The sequence below is a fragment of the Mytilus galloprovincialis genome, chromosome 3 (assembly GCF_965363235.1).
Source record: "Mytilus galloprovincialis chromosome 3, xbMytGall1.hap1.1, whole genome shotgun sequence".
Classification (NCBI taxonomy): domain Eukaryota; kingdom Metazoa; phylum Mollusca; class Bivalvia; order Mytilida; family Mytilidae; genus Mytilus; species Mytilus galloprovincialis.
In genome coordinates, this window is record NC_134840.1 from 63,002,887 (window position 1) to 63,022,232 (window position 19,346).

Genomic DNA, 19,346 nt, shown 5'->3' on the forward strand with positions numbered 1-19,346 from the left:
TGAGGCATCCGTGTACTATGAACACATATTGTTTGTTTTGCTATATATCTGGATAATTTCCATTAAATTCTTTCACAAATTTATAACGAAATATTCTTGTTTGAAGTTGTCAGTAATGTAAATACTGAAAAAAAATCATACTTCTTTAAGGCAGTTCGCTTCTCAGTTACAAGCTTTCCATAACACTACTATATATTAATACGGGATTAATAAAGGAACCAAAAGAAAAAAAAAACAAATATAGGTCAATGTGCTTATTTACGAGATATCAGCCATTTAAATGTTGGCGAGACAATGTTCTCTCTTGATCATAGCTTTATCATTGAACAGTTAAGTTCTCCAAAACCATAAAAAAATAACTAAGATTTGTAAGACTTTTACAGATGGCTTATAATTATACATGTAAAAGGTTTATAAAAGAAAAAATGGGGGTCAATGGACATTTTTTTTAAGGCATTCAAATGGATTTAGCTTGAGAATTCCGAAAATCTGACAAAAATTTCAAAAGATCCTTAACCAAGAAAATTCATTATATAATATTGTTTTTAAGTACTGTTGTAAAATGCAATATTTTACCGTTGGCCAGATTTGTATAACTTTATATATCCGTGTCCATGCTACCTGGAATATGGATAACAATTGAAAACGTATTGTTAGTCAACGGAATGTCTTGTTAGTTTTTAGTTGTTTCTAAGGAATTAATTCATTGATAAAAATTTTAAATTTAAACAAAACTAAGAAGGTGTGGTTGATTGCCAATGAGAAAACCCTCAACCAAAGACCAAAATGCCAAACAAATGAACAACAATGTACCGAACGACCTTCAACAATGAGCAAAATCCATACCGCATAATCAGCTACTTGGGACAGGCACATACAGAATGCAGCGAGGTTGACCCCCTAAACATTGGCCAAAGGTGCAACGGCACAACACTAGACTGGCAAACTAAACAAAACAATATACGAAAATATAATGCAATATTTAGTCTGATTTTATTTTACTGATATCAGAATCAATATTTATACCAATAAAAACAACATTCAAAATATATCAAGTGTTGAATTTGTAACCTTTAAAGTAAGTCTATAAGCTACAAGGAGTGCATAGCATGATTAAGCACTGCTACAGAAATCATACGACTCAGAATAATTTATCATATCAAAGGGAGACAAGAAAAATCCGAACAAGAATACCAAAATTATGCAAAAGAGTTATTAAAACCTTCTAAATACATGTGCCTAATAATGTTTAATAGTACTATGATTTGTACTCCTATCACATATAAATAAAATTGAGAATGAAAATTCATTATATATACTATTATTGTTTACCATGTTCTTCTAATGTTAATATGTTCACACTTTTATTGCTTATTAAATTGTTGAATTTACATACCCCATGTGTGAGCTTTAGGGAAATAAAATGTCTTATGTCTTACTTTTCAAAAATATACACAAATGAACTGTTTTTGTTGTTGAGAACATACAAAATTTCGACTTTCCACAATACATATTAGAAGAAAAATGCACAGATTTCTAAAATAAAATCAATGTTACTTATGGAAATCATCTTAACTTCAAAACTGAAATGAAAGGATATGGGCTATTCATGATCAATGCCAAAAGAACACTACATGCACGGCAAAAATACATGGCTTGTAGCAACACTTTGAGTGGAATTGTTGGCAAACAGACGATCACGCCACTACTGTGCGTTTTATTTCAGAGCACGAACAATTAGTTATACAAAAGCGTCATAGGATTAGTTTTTTTTTATGAAACGAATAGTAAAAATGCATTCATCTTTACGAAAATGAATAATATCCATAGAAAACAGACAATAAAAATATATCCCTGCGAGACTATAATACATAATCAGCTTGATTGGCACTATTTAAGAGCCATATCTCTTGCACGTTAAAGACACCCTTGTAGATTTCGAAAAAGAGCAGGCTAATGCCGCTACAAGGCAGCACTCGCACCCGCAAAGTGGAAAGGGATTAATATAAGTTGCAAAACTTGTTTCCAAATCCACTATAAATAAATATGTTTCAGAAATCTTGTAGGTTACCACAGGAACATTTCTTACATGATTTCCTCGAGATGGTTTCCCCGTGGAATTAATTAACGACAATTTTTAAATTAGTCAGCTGCATGACCTTAGATCTGTCTCCGTATTTCCGTTTGACAACATGCATGCAACAATCACTTGTTTCTAACGTCAAGCTTTTTATATTTTAGTGCAATATTTTGAGGAATCTTGTCTGATTTTAAGTTGTTGCTGACAAATTTGCGTACAAGTGTAAATACGTCTATACTGTACATAAAAGTATTCGGTAACAGGAAGTTGATGAGTAATCATCAAATATGAAAACGCATAGTAAAGTGTATAAATTTGGACATCAAATTTCAGGTATGTCTAATTTGTAGTGTCTTGGGAAAAAATGCATCGATAATTTCATACATGGCTATTGTAAGAATATATGACCATATTCTCGGTAAACAGGAAGTTGTGAAATCGAATGAACATGCAACACACGATATAACATCACGAAGCTCGGTAGCAAGTGTCAGGACACACTTGATTACAGTTCCTAAAAAAACGTGATGAAAATGTCATCGGACGGACGTACGAACATACAAGAGTTAAGCAGTATACCCCTCTTATTCGGAACGGGTATATAATAATCAAAACGAAGTATTTATTAACTGAATAACTGTTATAAAGTTGTCATTGAAAAGACGTAGAAATGTGAATTTATCTTGAAATACTAAAGTCACGATATCAAGAAGCATAAAATGTTTTGTAAGAAAGCAAGGTGCTTTGTGTTTGTTTGGTTTTTATTATCGTGTATTTATGAATTCTTACTGAGCTTATAAATCTTGAAAAAACGTTAATATTGTAACTTACCAAATATTGGAGCGGATATAGCAATGACTGGGCCTTGAGTTATTATTAAAAATGCATATCCTGATCTAAAATTTTCCATTCCAATTATGGAAATGATCATTGTGACCACTACACCAAAAATTCCACCTGCACTTATTCCAAACAAAGCCGAGAATGCAACAAGTGGCCAGAATGTTTTAAACAGACCACTGCAGTTAATTACTAATCCAGCTAATCCTTGTGTCACCATAATAATATGATAGATCTTAATCCATGGTTTGTCAGCAAAGTATCCACAAAGAATTCTGCCTACAAAATCTGCAGCACCAACGACGGCAACATTAATTACTATTTCCTGTTTACTTAATCCATTCTCTTTTAGAAAAACAGGTAAAAAAGAGGGAGCTAAAGCTGGTGATAAAGTTGCTAGAATGTGCACAAATAAAAATAAAACATATGATGGATTTTTAAACACAGACAAGTCTAATCTACAGCATTTTTCATTCTGAGATTCTGTACTGCTTGAATCGAATTCTTCATGTCGACCTTTCAACTCCTTTACGGAAACTATGGACATATTCGCTATATCATCAATACTTAAGTATTTGTAAAAACTTGAAAGTGACATTCTTGAAGTTGATATTTCTTCAAACTTATCAAAACGTTTGTTTGTTTCAGAAAATGTCCTCATACGATCCATTTTCGCTTTGGTACGAGCTGCATGTGGAAACGATTTTGAAAGTACAGGATGAGAACCAGAAAACTGTTCGCCATTCAAGGAAACTATATTTGAATTCATGCTATTTCCGTTTGCGTTGTTTTCATGTTTTGATCGATTAATCGAAATATATTTCGTTCCATTTTTCAATGATGTTGGTTTAGCTAAAGTTAAATCTTTCTTTTGTTTCTTGTAAAAATCTAAAGGACGCAGTAAGCCTGACATGGCAGTTGTATTGAATAGTAAACCGGAAGTTAGTAAAAGGGCACCTCTGAGTCCGTAGGTGTCTATAAGGTATTGGTAAAATGGCGGAAGTACAAGACTACCCAGACAACCTCCACTCATGGCAAGGCCAGTAGCCATTCCGCGACGTTTGTCAAAATACTGTCCAATAACCACAAGAGATGGAGCAAACAAAAAGGACGACCCTATTCCTGAAAGAAATAATTGTAGATATAAATCTAGAATGATCTACAAAATGTTGGTTCGTTGAAGAATTAAAACTACACTGTAATGTAGGTTATATATCGTTTAGTTAAAATACAACAGTAGTGTAATTCAAGATCAAATTGTTATCTCCCTATTCTTTGAAATTGATTGCAAATTTTCACAATTGAAAAATTGTGTCTTTCTAACATTTCTAGCAACTAAAAGAGTTGACGGGCTGCATAGAAATATGGTAACCTGGATAGCTTGTTGTTCGGTGTAAGCCAAGGCTCCGTGTTGAAGGTTGTACATTGACCTCTAATGGTTTACTTTTATAAATTGTTATTTGGATGGATAGTTGTCTCATTGGCACTCACACAACATCTTTCTATATCTATAATGGTTTACTTTTATAAATTGTGACTTAGGTGGAGAGTTGTCTCATTGGCACTCATACCACATCATCTTATATCTTATTATCGTATCAACCACTATGACCCATGCCAAGAAGTGAAACGTCTGGTTGTAAGTAATATAATAATGTTGTCTGTCGAAATTTGGAAATCAAAATTGATACATAATGCTAGAATATCACCAGGTATTCTAAAAGTCAGAACTCTATAACTCTTTTATGGTTCAGTAATTATATTCTTAATTCTTTTAGTACATATGAACTCACCAACTACAACACTGATGGAGAAGAAAAGAAAGTCTACATTAGGAGCCAAACTGCTTATACCGTATCCTATAGATATAGTTAAACTTCCTATAAATACAAGTGTACGGGCACCAATCTTATTCATGAAGAATAACAATACTGGAAGAGCTACAAAATACAGTTTGAATTTTTCATATAAAATATAGTGAAGATACATTTAATCTTATTTCATATGTAATATATGTGAGAGAAAATGTTTTGATATAACTTGTGTCCTTACTACAATGATTTTGCAAAGTTTTGTCGAATTTTTTCCTTCAAATCTTATGATTTATATAAATGAAAAATCTGTTTTCCGGGAATATGTATTTTTATATTAGCTATATCCGCCCGTCTAGAAAACATTGCATGTGATCCTACATTTCCATTCTTTAATTATGTTAATATATTGAAACTAGAAAGGAAGCACCTCGGGTAAAGTCTAGTTAGTACTTTTCTCTGCTATTAAAGGAGATATCGGTACAAATATAACAACAACCCAACTATACAAAAAACAAATAGAGCTGTTGTTTAGACTGTTCTTGTTTTGTTTTAATTGTCTTGAAGGTTTTATGTATTTGACATCCAACACATTTTTTCTTATGCATGCTTGACGAAGGTCATGTTAGAGACACGTGTCATAAACTAGAAAGTCGGTATCTGATATTGAATAATGTTCCTTATGTCGTGACTACAATCTCGTTCCCTTTTCACCAATGTGACCCGATTTAGATTATTTACCGGCTTTGTTTTAACATGAGCAACGCGACGGGTGCCGCGTGTTGAGTAGGATCTGCTTCGCCTTCCAGGGCACATAAGATCAACCCGTTTTTTATGGTGTTCGTGTTGCTGTTGTACCTTTATTTGTGACATTTTTATCTATTGTGTCTGTGTGTTCTGTTTACGTAATCCACCATTTTCTACATTTGAAAATGCCTGTACCAAGTCAGGATTACGACAGTTGTCCATTCGTTTGATGTGTTTTATCATTTGTTTTTTCCATTTGATAAGACATTAGGGACTTTCCCTTTTAAATTTTCCTCGGAGTTCAGTATTTTTGTGATTTTTCTTTTCACATATGTGTTTCAGGCGTTCATTATCACTGAACTAGTATATATACTGACATCTCTGTGTTGTTATCCAATCACAAACCTCGACACATTTGTAATCCGTAATATATTTGTTTAGGGGCCAGCTGAAGGACGCCTCCGGATGCAGGGATTTCTCGCTACATTAAAGACCTGTTCGTGACCTTCTACTGTTGTTTTTTCTATGGTCGGGTTGTTGTCTCTTTAACACATTCCCAATTTCCATTCTCAATTTTATTTACAGACCGAATTCTATTTAGAAATGCTGAAAACGCTTTTGCATATTGACATATTTTCGAACTAGATTGTAGCCTGCTAAAGACACTGTTGCCAATATGTTTATCTAACAACGCATCATTAAATTTATGGTGAAACAAAAACAGTTCTAAATTCACTTTAGACCAGTAACAAATAAAAAAAAAAATGGCGTGTTGATTATGTTGATAAATGAAAGTGTTTAATCTGATTTTTGTTTGTCGTTTTATTTTACCAGAACAGTTTAGGCCATTAGTTTTTTCTTGTTTTTCTTGTTTTATAGTCGACAATACGGTATGGTGTTTTCTAATTATTGAAGCTGTACGTTGGCATATAATTCATTTGAGCTACATTGTATGGCTGATAGATGTGTCATTGGCTATCATACACCATCTCCTTATTCTTACGTATTAACGTACATGTTGTGCAATACATGGCCGTCTGAATACCGTTGATTAGTGAAGTAACCGAAACACTCTCTTGGAATTCAGCAAGAATTTCCACAAAAAATATTCCAAATGACTTCAGGGTCCCCACGTACAAGAAATTTGTAGTGACAGCCGCTTAAATATAAAACAATTGGCATATTACATAATCTACTGTAATAGCTTATTGATATATATATACATAAACACATATTTGCAATCGGAAACAATTAATTTTCAATAGAATTCATGGAGGATATAGAAGTGTAAAATACAGTATGTCTAGTTATAACCCTGCTCGAAAAGTTCAAGTGAATATAGTAATCCTAATGTCTTTTTGTGGTAAATAATGAGGAGGTTTACTGACATTGATTAACTCGACTTGAAAAAAAACCATGTGGTTATAAAACATATCTATCATGCTAAAAGTTACAATATATTGCGAGAAATGTATAAATATACTATTAGATTCTTACATTGATACCACTGGATTATCGCTATTTTGTGCATTTTTTTCTTTGATCTTTTTTGTGATAATTTTTCATATCATGTTACTCGCTTGAGATGGAAAATTATCGCTAGAAACTAAGGAGCCACGTGGCGTTGCTTATGAAATTTACATGAAATTAACAACGTCTTTATAGGTAAAATAGATTATTTTTAATTAACTATCGAGATTGGATAAATCCGATAATCTACGAGTAACTGTGTAAGAATCTGTTTCTCTAATGATTAAAAAATAAATTTTCTTTTTTTGTTAAACGAAAATCCCCTTCGAGTGCCTTTCACATTCCACGAAGATGTCAATTCATCCAGTTAGCTAAAAAGGTTATGACCCTTAAAATCATCCAATGATCTTTTGAGATCATCGGCAATCACACGTTGAAAATTTTGTTTATACAATTGTCCGGAAAGGGATTAATTTCCATAGAATAAGAGAAATATAGATTCTTACATTGATACCAGTGGATTATCGGATTTATCCATTCGAGATAGTTTAATTATCAATTTTAAAGTCCGAGCCGCCTCCACGAGTAACTATGTAAGAATCTGTTTCTCTATTGTTCAAAAATTATTTTTTATTTTTTTGTTAAACGAAAATCCCCTTCAAGTGCCTTTCACATTCCATGAAGTTGTCGATTTCATTAACACCTGTTAGCACATTTTGATTCATCAAGTTAGCTAAAAAAGGTTTTGACCCTTAAAATAATCCAATCACCTTTTGAGATCACCGGCAACCACACGTTGATTAAATTGTTTTCTCTAATTCTTCGTCAATTTATTCCTTTCTGCACTCATTGTATAAAAAAAAATTAATCAACGTGTGGTTCGTTTTTTTATCTCAGTACTTCATTGGTTAAAATTCGATTATGACATCGAATTTTCTTGCTTTCCTCCGAAATTCCTATTGTGACGGCATGAAAAAAGGCGACCATGCCTGATGACTTCACATAGAAAGAACACGTCATTTTACAGATCATTCGTAAAGAAGGAATAAGTTTGCATGCATAATGTTAGAAAATCATTAGAAAAACAGATTCCACCACCAAATCTCGTGTAATACGATATTTATCCCCTCTCGACAGTTAAATAGATATTTTTAAAAAACGCTCGGACAAGCCTCGCGTTTTAAATTTGAAAATTTAACTGTCTCGAGTGGATAAATATCGTATTACACTCGATGCAGTGGTAGAATCTATATTTATACAATGGGTTCGGAAAGGGATAAATTTCCATAGAATTAGAGAAACTATTTTACCATATGCTACTTTTGGCCAATATACAATGTAGTTAACTATATATATTCTAGTGTTTAGAGAACCATTATGTTTTTCTTTTAATTATTGTGTTTGGTTTCGTAAATTTTGTTTACCAATGAAAAATAGGTATCTATTTTTTTCAAATTCATTGTGTGCTTTTTCCTGCAATACAACGGATCAAATTTCTTTCAAAATATACTTTTATTTTAAAATTTAAGACAACATGTCATAGCTAGCAATATTAACTGTAAAACAGAAAATTAAACATCGCTATAGTTGGATAATTACCAAATAAAATAACCCATGCCCAACCTCTGTCAATTGGTAAATTGTCGGTTTCCATTTCTGTTGTCTATATCTAGAATTAAAATTGAATTATGTTTATACTTTAATTTGCGTATCTGCAATAGTTCGTCTTTCGCCCGTATTTTACATAACAATTTCATCTAATAAAAACTGCTTGTGGACAACATGAACATTCTGTACTATTAAACAGGTATTTTAAAAGGCAGACAAACCCACCGAAATGTTTTGTCTCTTCGTTTCATATATCAACAATAGAGCCCAACACGTCCACTTGTCTGAATTAAAGAAAATCTTTATATCTGCAATGAACCCCTTAAGACTTGTATTTTGGATACAAACACAAACGACAGATGTATTCATTGATGACTAGTATCTTAAATAAATTCATCATTTCTAAAAATCAGTCGTAAATGTATTTTTAGTTATTCAATATTGCCCAGTTATGTTGGGAAAATATATAAAAATTAAAAAAAATAATTTCAGTTTTGTTACGTTTTACATTTAAAATAAAATGAAATATGTGCATAAATAATGACTATCATACCACTTTCATAATTTTTTTAAAGTATTTTTTCAGATAGAAAAGTGAAGTCACCAAGTGATAATACTTGTCATTTAAGAACTTCTATACTTAATATGTACTTCCGTATAGATATGCATTACGCGAACAGACCTTTGTCATACTCGTAGTAAATGAAAATAACACTATTTATATCGTACAGACCTTTGTCATACTCGTAGTAAATGAAAATAACACTATTTATTTCTTATGCAGCAAAAATACTGCAATCTGATTGGTTAATTACCCCGGTGTAAATAACACCCCACCCTGGTTCAACCGGGGATAAATAAAATTTTGCCAAAAATTTCAGATTTTTTTTTTTGCCAAGATAAAAAAAAAATTAAAAAAAATATTTCAAAAAATTTAAAAAATATTTCAAATTTTTTTTTTCCGGAAAACTCCAAGAACACAAAAAATTTCTCAATTTTTTCAAAAATTATGTAAAAAGTATTTCACAATGAGCAGCAACATGGACATTGACAAAATGTTACGCTGTAAATTTTTCATTACCTTTTTTTCAATTTTACATCCTGGTTTCAAAATGAGTAAGGAATTGTTCATAAGAAATAAATTCGTTATCTTGGTGTAATCAGGGGTGTACGGAATTTTACACCGTTGTTGAAAATTCATACACCCATTCGGCTGCGCCTCAGGGTGTATGAATTTTCAACAACGGTGTAAAATTCTGTACACCCCTGATTACACCAAGATAACTAATATTATATCGTGGTGTCTAAGGTGAATTTCTGGATCGCTTGACCCAAACAAATTGAAAGCTTATGGTGTATAAGACAGACACGTGATAAAAATATTTAACTAAAAGAAATTAAAAAAGGCCAAATTTACCAAAGGTCAACTTTACCTAAGGGAATTGGAACCTTCGTTTCTTAATAATGTCTTAAATTGTCAATTTTGTCAAAGGACAATTTAAGTTATAAATCATTTTATCTTTTGAACTGAATTTGACATTGAAGGCTTTTCGGGTTGACATATAATAGGGCTTATCTAGTGATGAGTTTTGTTGCTAGCGTACTGAAGATGTGGTACGAGTGCTCACGAACCAAGTTGAACTTTCAATCCAAGTCACAATTTTTAAAAATCTATTATAGGTCAAAGTACGGCTTTCAACGCGGAACATTGACTGAAAACGAACAACGAGCTATAACAAATGGCCCAAAAAGTGACTAGTATAAAACCATTCAAACAGGAAAACCAACGGTTTAATCTATAAAAACCAGAAACAAGAAATACTCATGAACCACATCAATAAACGACAACCACTGAACATCAGATTCACATGTTGGTTAACTGTATAAGAACCGGGTTGTTGGCTTATTGGTGTTTAGTTTACATATTATGTTACATGTAATACATCTACATTTATTTCTCTCTCCACCGTCAATCTAACCCCCTTTATCGTAGCCACCTGCTATGAGATGGAGCAACGCTTCATACCCTTATAGGAACTCATCTGGTTCCGGTTGGTTGACGGAGTGTCCATGTCCATGGGGCTTGGTCCATCTACACCAAGTGTCGTCGACAGGGCCTGGAGCTAAATTTCCCTTAGCTGAGTACTTGACTCCCAAGGGACAAATTATTTATATGTTTTATTAATAAAAAATAGAAATTAAATAATCTTGTTGTCAGCAGCAAACTCACTGATATAATGTTTGGTCTTACTAGATTCTCGGTTTCAATCTTATAGGGATGTCTATGTCTGAAGGTCACATTAAATGTCAGTTTGTCAACACTTCAGGAGTATGTTAAGAAATAAGTTACAGTACAGGGTATAAAAGAACACCAGAGAACACCTAAACAAGAGAGCTACAAATACAGGGTATAAAATAATCACCCAGAACACCTCTTAAAAAGAGGAGTTCTCAAAAGGTCACAGTTTACTGAATCATGAGGAACACCTAAACAAGAGGCAACCAGCTAAACAAGGTACATGAATCATTATCAATGAACCACAGAAAATAGATAACAGACTTAACAATGAATAAGTCATCACTTGCTGTATCCGTCGTTCGTCAATGTCATGGTTACTTCTGTTAAGTTGTGGATTTCAGTCGTTCGGTTATATCTCTAAGTCCCTGGAGTCATAAAATAAATAGAAGCTTATATTATGTAAATATAAGCGCTGTTTATTTAATGACATCATAATCTGCATGGGTGTAGCACAGGTTTTGGTACTGATAATCCCCTGGACTACAGTCTACATGATCACTCCTTATTTGGTTATAGGCAAGGAGTGATACATTCCATTCTCAAATTTCACAAGGATGCTAGGTAGTTGGTCATTTTGAGTTTTGCTGCTGACAGGGAAAGTCAAACATAAGTTGTCATAAAGTTACAAAATACCCACCCACCTCCCTTTAATCAACTTCAACTACTCACTGTATATGGGAGCAGTCTCAGCAAACCAGTGGTTTTCTTCAATTTCAAAACTCCCTTTCGAAATTGACCACTGGTCTAATTTCTCATTTCCCCCAAGTCATTAAATGTAATACATCTACATTTATTTCTCTCTCCACCGTCAATCTAACCCCCTTTATCGTAGCCACCTGCTATGAGATGGAGCAACGCTTCATACCCTTATAGGAACTCATCTGGTTCCGGTTGGTTGACGGAGTGTCCAGACTTCTGCTATTGTCTGTTCTATGGTCGGGTTGCGACATAATCCCCAATTCCATTCTCAATTCTATATAACACAACTTAAAAAAAATAGGAAAGGTTTTATGCTGAGTTACCGTATTTCAAGAAAAAAACAAGCAACATAGAGTTACAGAAATATATACAAATTTAGCTAATTGCCCATACCTTATTATCACATGTCCTTTATAAATAATATTTACCATGAACCGTCCATTCGTTAACTATCCCTTTCGAATGATATGAACTTGATATCAGTGGTCCGATGATACGTTATATTAACGACTGACAAATTTGTCCTTCAAAAAATTCAAAGTACTTGTATTTATTTTAAACAAGCATGTCTGTATAGAATCTGGGACGAAAGATAGTAATATAGACAATATTTGTGATGATGAAATAAGTCAAACGAAAGGTGGCAAATTAAACTGGAAAGGTGTAGCAAAGATATGCTTTACTAGATTAACGAAACATAACATAAAGATTAATTTATTGAACATCTAAAGAAAATGTAGGGAGCAGTAAAGGTAGGTTATAAAATGGTGTTATTAAAATTTACATCATAGGATATAAACCTGAAACCGTTACCTTCTTCGCTAAATAACCGGGGTAATGTCTACGGACTTTATTCTCTCATGTCCTTTTAGGAGCTCAAACTGAGTTTTGTTTACTTTTATGACATCTCAGAAACTGCTACTTCATATTCGACATTTACAACATTAAAACTTTATGACGAGTGACCACGATGTGTCCTTGAATAAGCTTGTGTAACGCATACAGACAACACTCTCTGATGTGTTGATAAATGAATATTTGCTTAAGTAGATATTACATTGCTGAACTTAATAAAAATAATCTCATCTAAATTTGTGAGGATTACATTTGATATATTAGCACATTAAAGTTTCGCGTAAGATAAATTACTTTATATGAACACCGGTTATATGAATCATTTAATTAAAGATTAAAATAATTGAAGAAATAATGTGGAATAAAACCTGCCGCATATGGTAAGGGGTTTGCTCATTGTAGAAGGTTGTACGGACACCTTTAGATGATATTACCAACATTGTTTGTACAATTGAGGTGTCTCATAGGCGATTCCGCAACTCCTTAAAACTAAATAATTCAAGAAATCTTAAGTGGAATAAAATCGGCCACAGGGAATAAACAGTAAACGAGGTCTGGCAAGACGATACAAACCGCCGGCATTTTTAATATTGGCAAGTAGGTGTTATTCTGATAACAGAAGTAACAAAAACTCCTCTAAGGAAAATTAGAGTGAACGAGGAGCACGACCCAATGACGCCATAACTTGAATAACGGTTTATCGGTACTCGGAGGATGAAATTCAAAACTGGTAACAGTGATGAACCGGCCGCTCTGGTAAACAAGAGAAAGCCGTTTATAAAAAAACACAACTTCCCTGTGGAACACAGAAGAATATTTTAACATATGGTCTAACGTAGAATTATAGGGTCATGACCCCCTGTCATCTTGCCAGATCCCGCCAAATGAGAAGGTATATACACTCTCATCCCCAACGAAACGAGTTTACTACCCGTACTAAAATACAATTAAACTCATCAATTAGGAATACTCGGCGGTCAGAACTTGCAAACGACTCTTAAGCCCCCTGAACATTATTTAAGAAAACATCATTACCTACATCTGACAAGTGCACTCCGTCATGAGCTGAACAAATCTCTATCTTGAGCTTTTATATTTGATGGCAAATTACAAGGCCGTGATTATATTCTTCTTTGAATATATTACGAACAGCTGCATTAACTCGTTTTCGAGTCGAATTGATAGCCACAAAAAAAAAAAAAAAAACAACAGCAGAAAAAAAAACAAGTGCACTCCGTAATATTAATTAAAGTTTCACGTAAGATAAATTACTTTATATGAACACCGGTTATATGAACCATATAGTTTTGAAAGAAGGCCATTAGAATAAAATTGAGAATGTAAATAGGGGAGGAGTCAAAGAGACAACAACCCGACAAAAGAGCACGAGTAAAGCCGAGAAATCCTGAATCCATAGGCGGGCTTCAGCTGGCCCCTTTAAAAAAATGTTTACTAGTTCAGTGAAAAATGACGTCCACTATTATAATAAATACAATATTTATAGAGCGCATTATATAATAACAAAAATTACTCTAAGCGCTTCACATTTAAAAATATATAAAATACAAAAATACATAAATCATAGATTACAAGGCACTATCTTAAAAGAATCAAACAAGCTTATAAAAATTTATAAGACACTTAAAAAAAAAAAAAGAAAAAAAAAAAAAGAAAAAAAAGAAATGAAAAATGCATGTACCCTAAAATATACAAAGCTGTCTAAAACTAATGCAGTCAATTAAAAGTATATAAAATCTACAAGAAATCCTTAAAAGCAGTCAGAAATAAATGAGTCTTGATTTGCTTTTTAAAAACATCTAAAGAATTTACACTCCGTAAAGACGATGGCAAATTGTTCCAGAGTGTAGGCGCAGCCTTGTCTAAAACGCCTCTCATCGTAGCTTTTCGTTCGAACGTCATTTGGAGGATGTAGGAGCATACTATTTTCCTACCTGAGGGATCTACTTGGCTTGTATAGCGTATTTTAATTTTGAAGGTAATTAGGAGCCTTACCATGCTGTGCTTTGTACACACATTAAAGAAGTTTATATTGGCAACGGTAATGTATGGGTAGCCAGTGTAACGATATTAAAACAGGCGTAATTGAGTCAAATTTCCTTTTTCGTGTTATCAAACGTGCTGCTGTGTTTTGGACCCGCTGCAATTTACTGATAATGTTGGTGTTAGTACCGTACAACAATGCATTGCCATAGTCCAGACTTTATGTACCTAGGGAGCACACTAGTGTTTTACAGGCTTCAACTGAAATTAAAGATCGAATTCTACCAATATTCCGAATTTGGTAAAAACAAACCTTAGTGATAGCACTGGCGTGATGTTCTATACTGATGGTTTTATCAAAGTACATTCCCAGATTTTACACACAAGAAACGTCGCTTAACACTGTTCCATCAAATGTCAGACGAAAATCTGAAAGATGCTTCAATTGATGTTTTGGTGCAAAGATTATTAATTCTGTCTTGTCTTCATTAAGTTTCAGCATGTTGGCACTCATCCAATCACCAATATCAGACAAACATTTTTATAGGCGTTTGGACAGATCGCACCAGTTTCCTTTCGGTCTTGTGATTTGATAAACCTGAGTATCGTCTGCGTACGAATGGTATGACATTCCGTGGCGCCTACACATTTCGCCTACTGGTTTTGCAAAAATACAATATAGTTTCGGCCCCAAGACCGAGCCCTGTGGTACACCAAACTATTCGGTATGAAGGCCGTACGGTTTTTGTTAATTTTAGTCTCAAACGAAAAAAATAACGACCCGATATATGTATAAAATAATGAACGAAAATAAATATTACAAGATCACACCCGCGAAATCGCGGGCAAACACAGTTGTAAACTGTTGTAGGATGAATTTTTGTAAAAGATATTATGTCTGTAGAATTTCATAAAAGGTATCAAAAGTCCCCTCACTTTTGTTCCTAAGTCCGTTTTCTGTTTCCTTTCTGTTAAATTCAATTATGTTCATGTCTCTGGCCTCTAACCACAATAATTATTATTCTACCCCTTTGCTACAATGCATTTTCTTTGTAAAAGTCAAATCAAATTATCAAATTAAAAATTTGCACCGCTTCAAACATAAAATAAATGTAACTTCTTATAGACCATTATTATTCTAACAAAAATAAATATGCTTCTAGGACAACCCATCAGTGCTTTTTTTTCTTTTGAGAGCGAATTTAAAGACATTCCTACTCCGACATCCCGAAATTCGAAAAAAAATATTCCCGGATCACGAAAGGATCAATCTCGAAATTCCGAGCTTAAAAACACCCGATCCTGACGTCCCGAAAAAGTCCTGCCTCCCTCAAGTCTCAATCCTACTTTCATTTTGGCCAAATTACTACTTTCACTTTCAACAATAAATTTTTATGCTCCATTTAAGTGCATTATGTTTCCTAGTCTGTGCGACCGTTCGTTCGTTCGTCCGTCCGTCAGTCTGTCCGGCTTCAGATTTAACTTTTTGGTCGAGGTAGTTTTTGATGAAGTTGAAGTTCAATCAACTCGAAACTTATTAAATAATTATGTTCCCAATGATATTATCTTTCTAATTTTGAATGCCAAATTAGAGATGTTACTCAATTTCACGGTCCACTGAACATAGAAAATAATAGTGCCGATGTGGCATCCGTGTGCTATGGACACATTCTTTTTTCCACATGTTTTACTTATTTCAATATATATGCAACTGGTATGACCCCTTAAATATTCATTTCAAAGAAAACAGTAGACAGAATTATACAGAAAGTCTCCATATATCATAGTATTATAATCGTAGCTTACATGTAGATAAACGCGAAAACTAATTGTCCTCTCTAAGTAGGTATAATAGTTGTGGTTCTTGCAATCCAAAAACCATATAATATGGAGAACGCTCTGATTGGCTTATTTATTTTTTATTTTTGTTATCCATCATACGATTGACCCATAAACCATAATATGGAGAACGCTCTGATTAACTTATTTATTTTTCATTTTTGTTATCCATCATACGATTGGTTGTAGTTGTGCATGTTTAAAACCGGAAAACCTATATATGACCAAAAGTCAGTCTGGTGACGGACTCAATATCGGGACACCCTTTTTGTCGTTTTTCTCCCAAAATAACGCAATCTGAATAATCATAAGAATGGATGACAAATGCGACTATGCATGTTACCTATAGAACACAGAGGCATGATAATTAATTTATCGTAGAAGGAAGAGAAGCGACACACAAAATGAGGTCTTCTCGTTTAATAGTATAGATAATAAAGAGCAAATACGACAAGCACTGAATTACAGGCTCTCAGTTTATGACGGGTTGTCCTGAGTATGACCTGAAGCTGTGCTTTTTAAACTGAGATTCAATGATTTCGGTAATATTAATAAAACAAAAACAAATTTCTGTTTCAAACTAATATAAATTTAAATGATTATTCTCAAATGCTTTCAGAAAGGAGAAAACTTATTTAGAAATAAGAAAAAAATACTATATACCTGTGTCCGTATCAATGAATTCTTGCTTTACTATATAACATCAAATACCATCTCTTACTGCAGTCAGACTTCAGTTATCAACGATTGGCCGAATTACTCCCGCTGTTTTAGATTGACTAAATTTTAAATATTAATGCATAATTTTTGAACCGAATAAGATCCTTGACAGGTGTATTTGTTCACGCTTTTACTTTTTATTCAGAGGATGGTAAAAACAATCCCATATTCATCTATCATCTAAATGTTTCTATTAACTAAATATTTCATCTCATATTTAATAACACTAGTTGTTCCCTACGTAGAAAATCCTTTTATAATGTATCTTTAAGATTTGAAAAGCTTGAGAACTCAATTGAGATGTTAAAGGATTGCCAATTAGACAACTAAAAGTTGTTTAAACGAGTTACAATGTAGCTAAGTCGTTGTAAAGAGATAACTAATTCGTTTAAACGAGCGAGCTAAGTTGTTTAAACGAGTAAGCTCTGTAATTAAAAAAAATAAGCTTAGTGGTTATAACGAGTGAGATAAACTAAGCCGTTATTAAAAATTAGATAAGATGTAATAACGACTTAGAAATAAAACTCCACCCTGACACTAACCAGCTTCCTTAATTATGTGTAACAAGTTGATACATAATGTGCTTTCTTTTCTAACAGTACTATGAATAACTTTCCCAACTAATGAAAAAAAGAATTAAACCGTACTGCATTAAAGATTACCAACTCGTCCTACTCATGATGTTGGGCAAGTTTGTAAACAAGAGTGTTACGAGTTGGTAGAAAGTGGAGCAAATTGGTGAAAATTAAGCGATTTGGCAGTTTGGCTTTCTTCATTAAAATATTGTGTTCTTTCATTACTAACTTGCAGTATATCTGTATATTAACCTGCTAGCGACGTCTTTCGGTGTCTTAGGACTGAAGATACAAGAATGATTGTATAATCTCAAATTTTACCGATCCTGCGCTGTTGCATCTTATTCCCGATTGTGATGTTTTGACAATCTGGTGGACAATCTGTCCCCGAGGATTCTACCAGTCTGGTAGCCTAACAGCATGAAAACTAGTAGAACAAGTGTGAAATCACATTACTATAAGACGTGTCACGGTACTTATCTATCTCAAATTCATGTATTTGGTTTTGATGTTATATTTGTTATTCTCATAGGATTTTGTCTAATGCTTAGTCCGTTTCTCTGTGTGTGTGTTACATTTTAATGTTGTGTCGTTGTTCTCCTCTTATATTTCATGCGTTTCCCTCAGTTTTAGTTTGTTACCCCGATTTTGTTTTTTGTCCATCGATTTATGAGTTTTGAACAGCGGTATACTACTGTTGCCTTTATTTGAACGAGACACGAGTGTAGATTCGTATGGTGGTTGCTGCATGCATGACAGAAGACGCTTACATAGTCGACTAACTCTTTCTCATTCCTTTTGAATTTCATGCGATTCACTGAGTTTTATTTGTTACATTTGTATTATTCATGTTTTACATAGACCAGTCAAAAAATATATAAAATGCTAGTCGTCATTGAAATCTTATTTATCTGGATGTTGTCCGGAATAGGGTCGTTTATAAACATACGTAAATATATAAAGTACAAACGGGAATCTAGAGATGATGAAGTTCACATCTCTTAGCCTTATTCAATCTTATCAAAATATAGATCTCTGATTTCGTTATACTACATACTCATATGTAGTATAACGAAATCAGATATCTATATTTTAATTAGATTGAGCCTTTTCCCGAGCGTCATTGATGAGTCTTTGTACTCGTCTAATGTCAAAAAAAAAAATAATATACGCCTGGTATTTTGGATGAGATTTTTTGTATTTAAATATCTAAATCTTTTTTTCGATCGTCACTGATTACTGTGTCGTTCGTAGACGAAATATGCGTCTGACATACACAATTATAAACCTGGTATTTTTGGTGATTACAATTAACTGCTGGTTGAGGTTTTCAAGGGTATCATCAGTCCAGTATTCAGCACTCGGGTATATGTGTTGACATGAATTATCATTGATAAGGTCATATTTATAAATCAACTATTTAAATTTTTTGGAACTTTCGTAATACAATGTACTACGGATTTTTGTATCAGAAATAGATTACCTAAAATAGCTGTATTTGACAAAACTTTTAGGGGCCGGGATGCTCTTCATTCAACTTCGTATCGTAAATGATGAGTCTTTTTGTAAACGAAACGCGCTTCTGGTATACAACATTATTAGCCTGTTATCTTCAATAGAATGAAATTCAAAACAGTGTGGCTGTGGCCATTGATTGACATATCAAATTCATCCATTGACTGGGACAATTTACGTGAACGTTTGTCTGTAACGACCACTGTTCACGACGTACCTACGATAGACATTTAAACTGTGGAGTCACCAAAGGTTTCTTAACGGCTTTAATTATAAAATAATTCGAA

The 19,346-nt window shown here is 33.3% G+C and overlaps 1 protein-coding gene and 1 long non-coding RNA gene across 3 annotated transcripts in view; one reads left to right on the forward strand and one right to left on the reverse strand.

Moving 5' to 3' along the window:
• The window catches only part of LOC143068600 (monocarboxylate transporter 5-like), a 28,597-nt gene extending 15,594 nt beyond the window's left edge, over positions 1–13,003 (reverse strand). The window contains exons 1-5 of one of the 2 annotated variants that reach the window (XM_076242791.1): positions 11,983–13,003; positions 8,548–8,617; positions 6,494–6,637; positions 4,714–4,860; positions 2,912–4,042 (exon numbers count right to left, since the gene is read on the reverse strand). In XM_076242791.1, the coding sequence (XP_076098906.1) occupies positions 2,912–4,042; positions 4,714–4,860; positions 6,494–6,637; positions 8,548–8,602 (1,477 nt within the window). In that variant the 5' untranslated portion in view covers positions 8,603–8,617; positions 11,983–13,003. Of the gene's footprint in view, positions 1–2,911; positions 4,043–4,713; positions 4,861–6,493; positions 6,638–8,547; positions 8,618–11,947 lie in introns of both variants that reach the window. The other variant, XM_076242790.1, reaches the window with a different exon arrangement.
• On the forward strand, positions 3,935–4,906 carry LOC143068602 (uncharacterized). Its single transcript, XR_012976206.1, has 2 exons — positions 3,935–4,123; positions 4,699–4,906. It is a non-coding gene; the product is annotated as an uncharacterized LOC143068602 (long non-coding RNA).
• Positions 13,004–19,346: the final 6,343 nt, after the last annotated feature.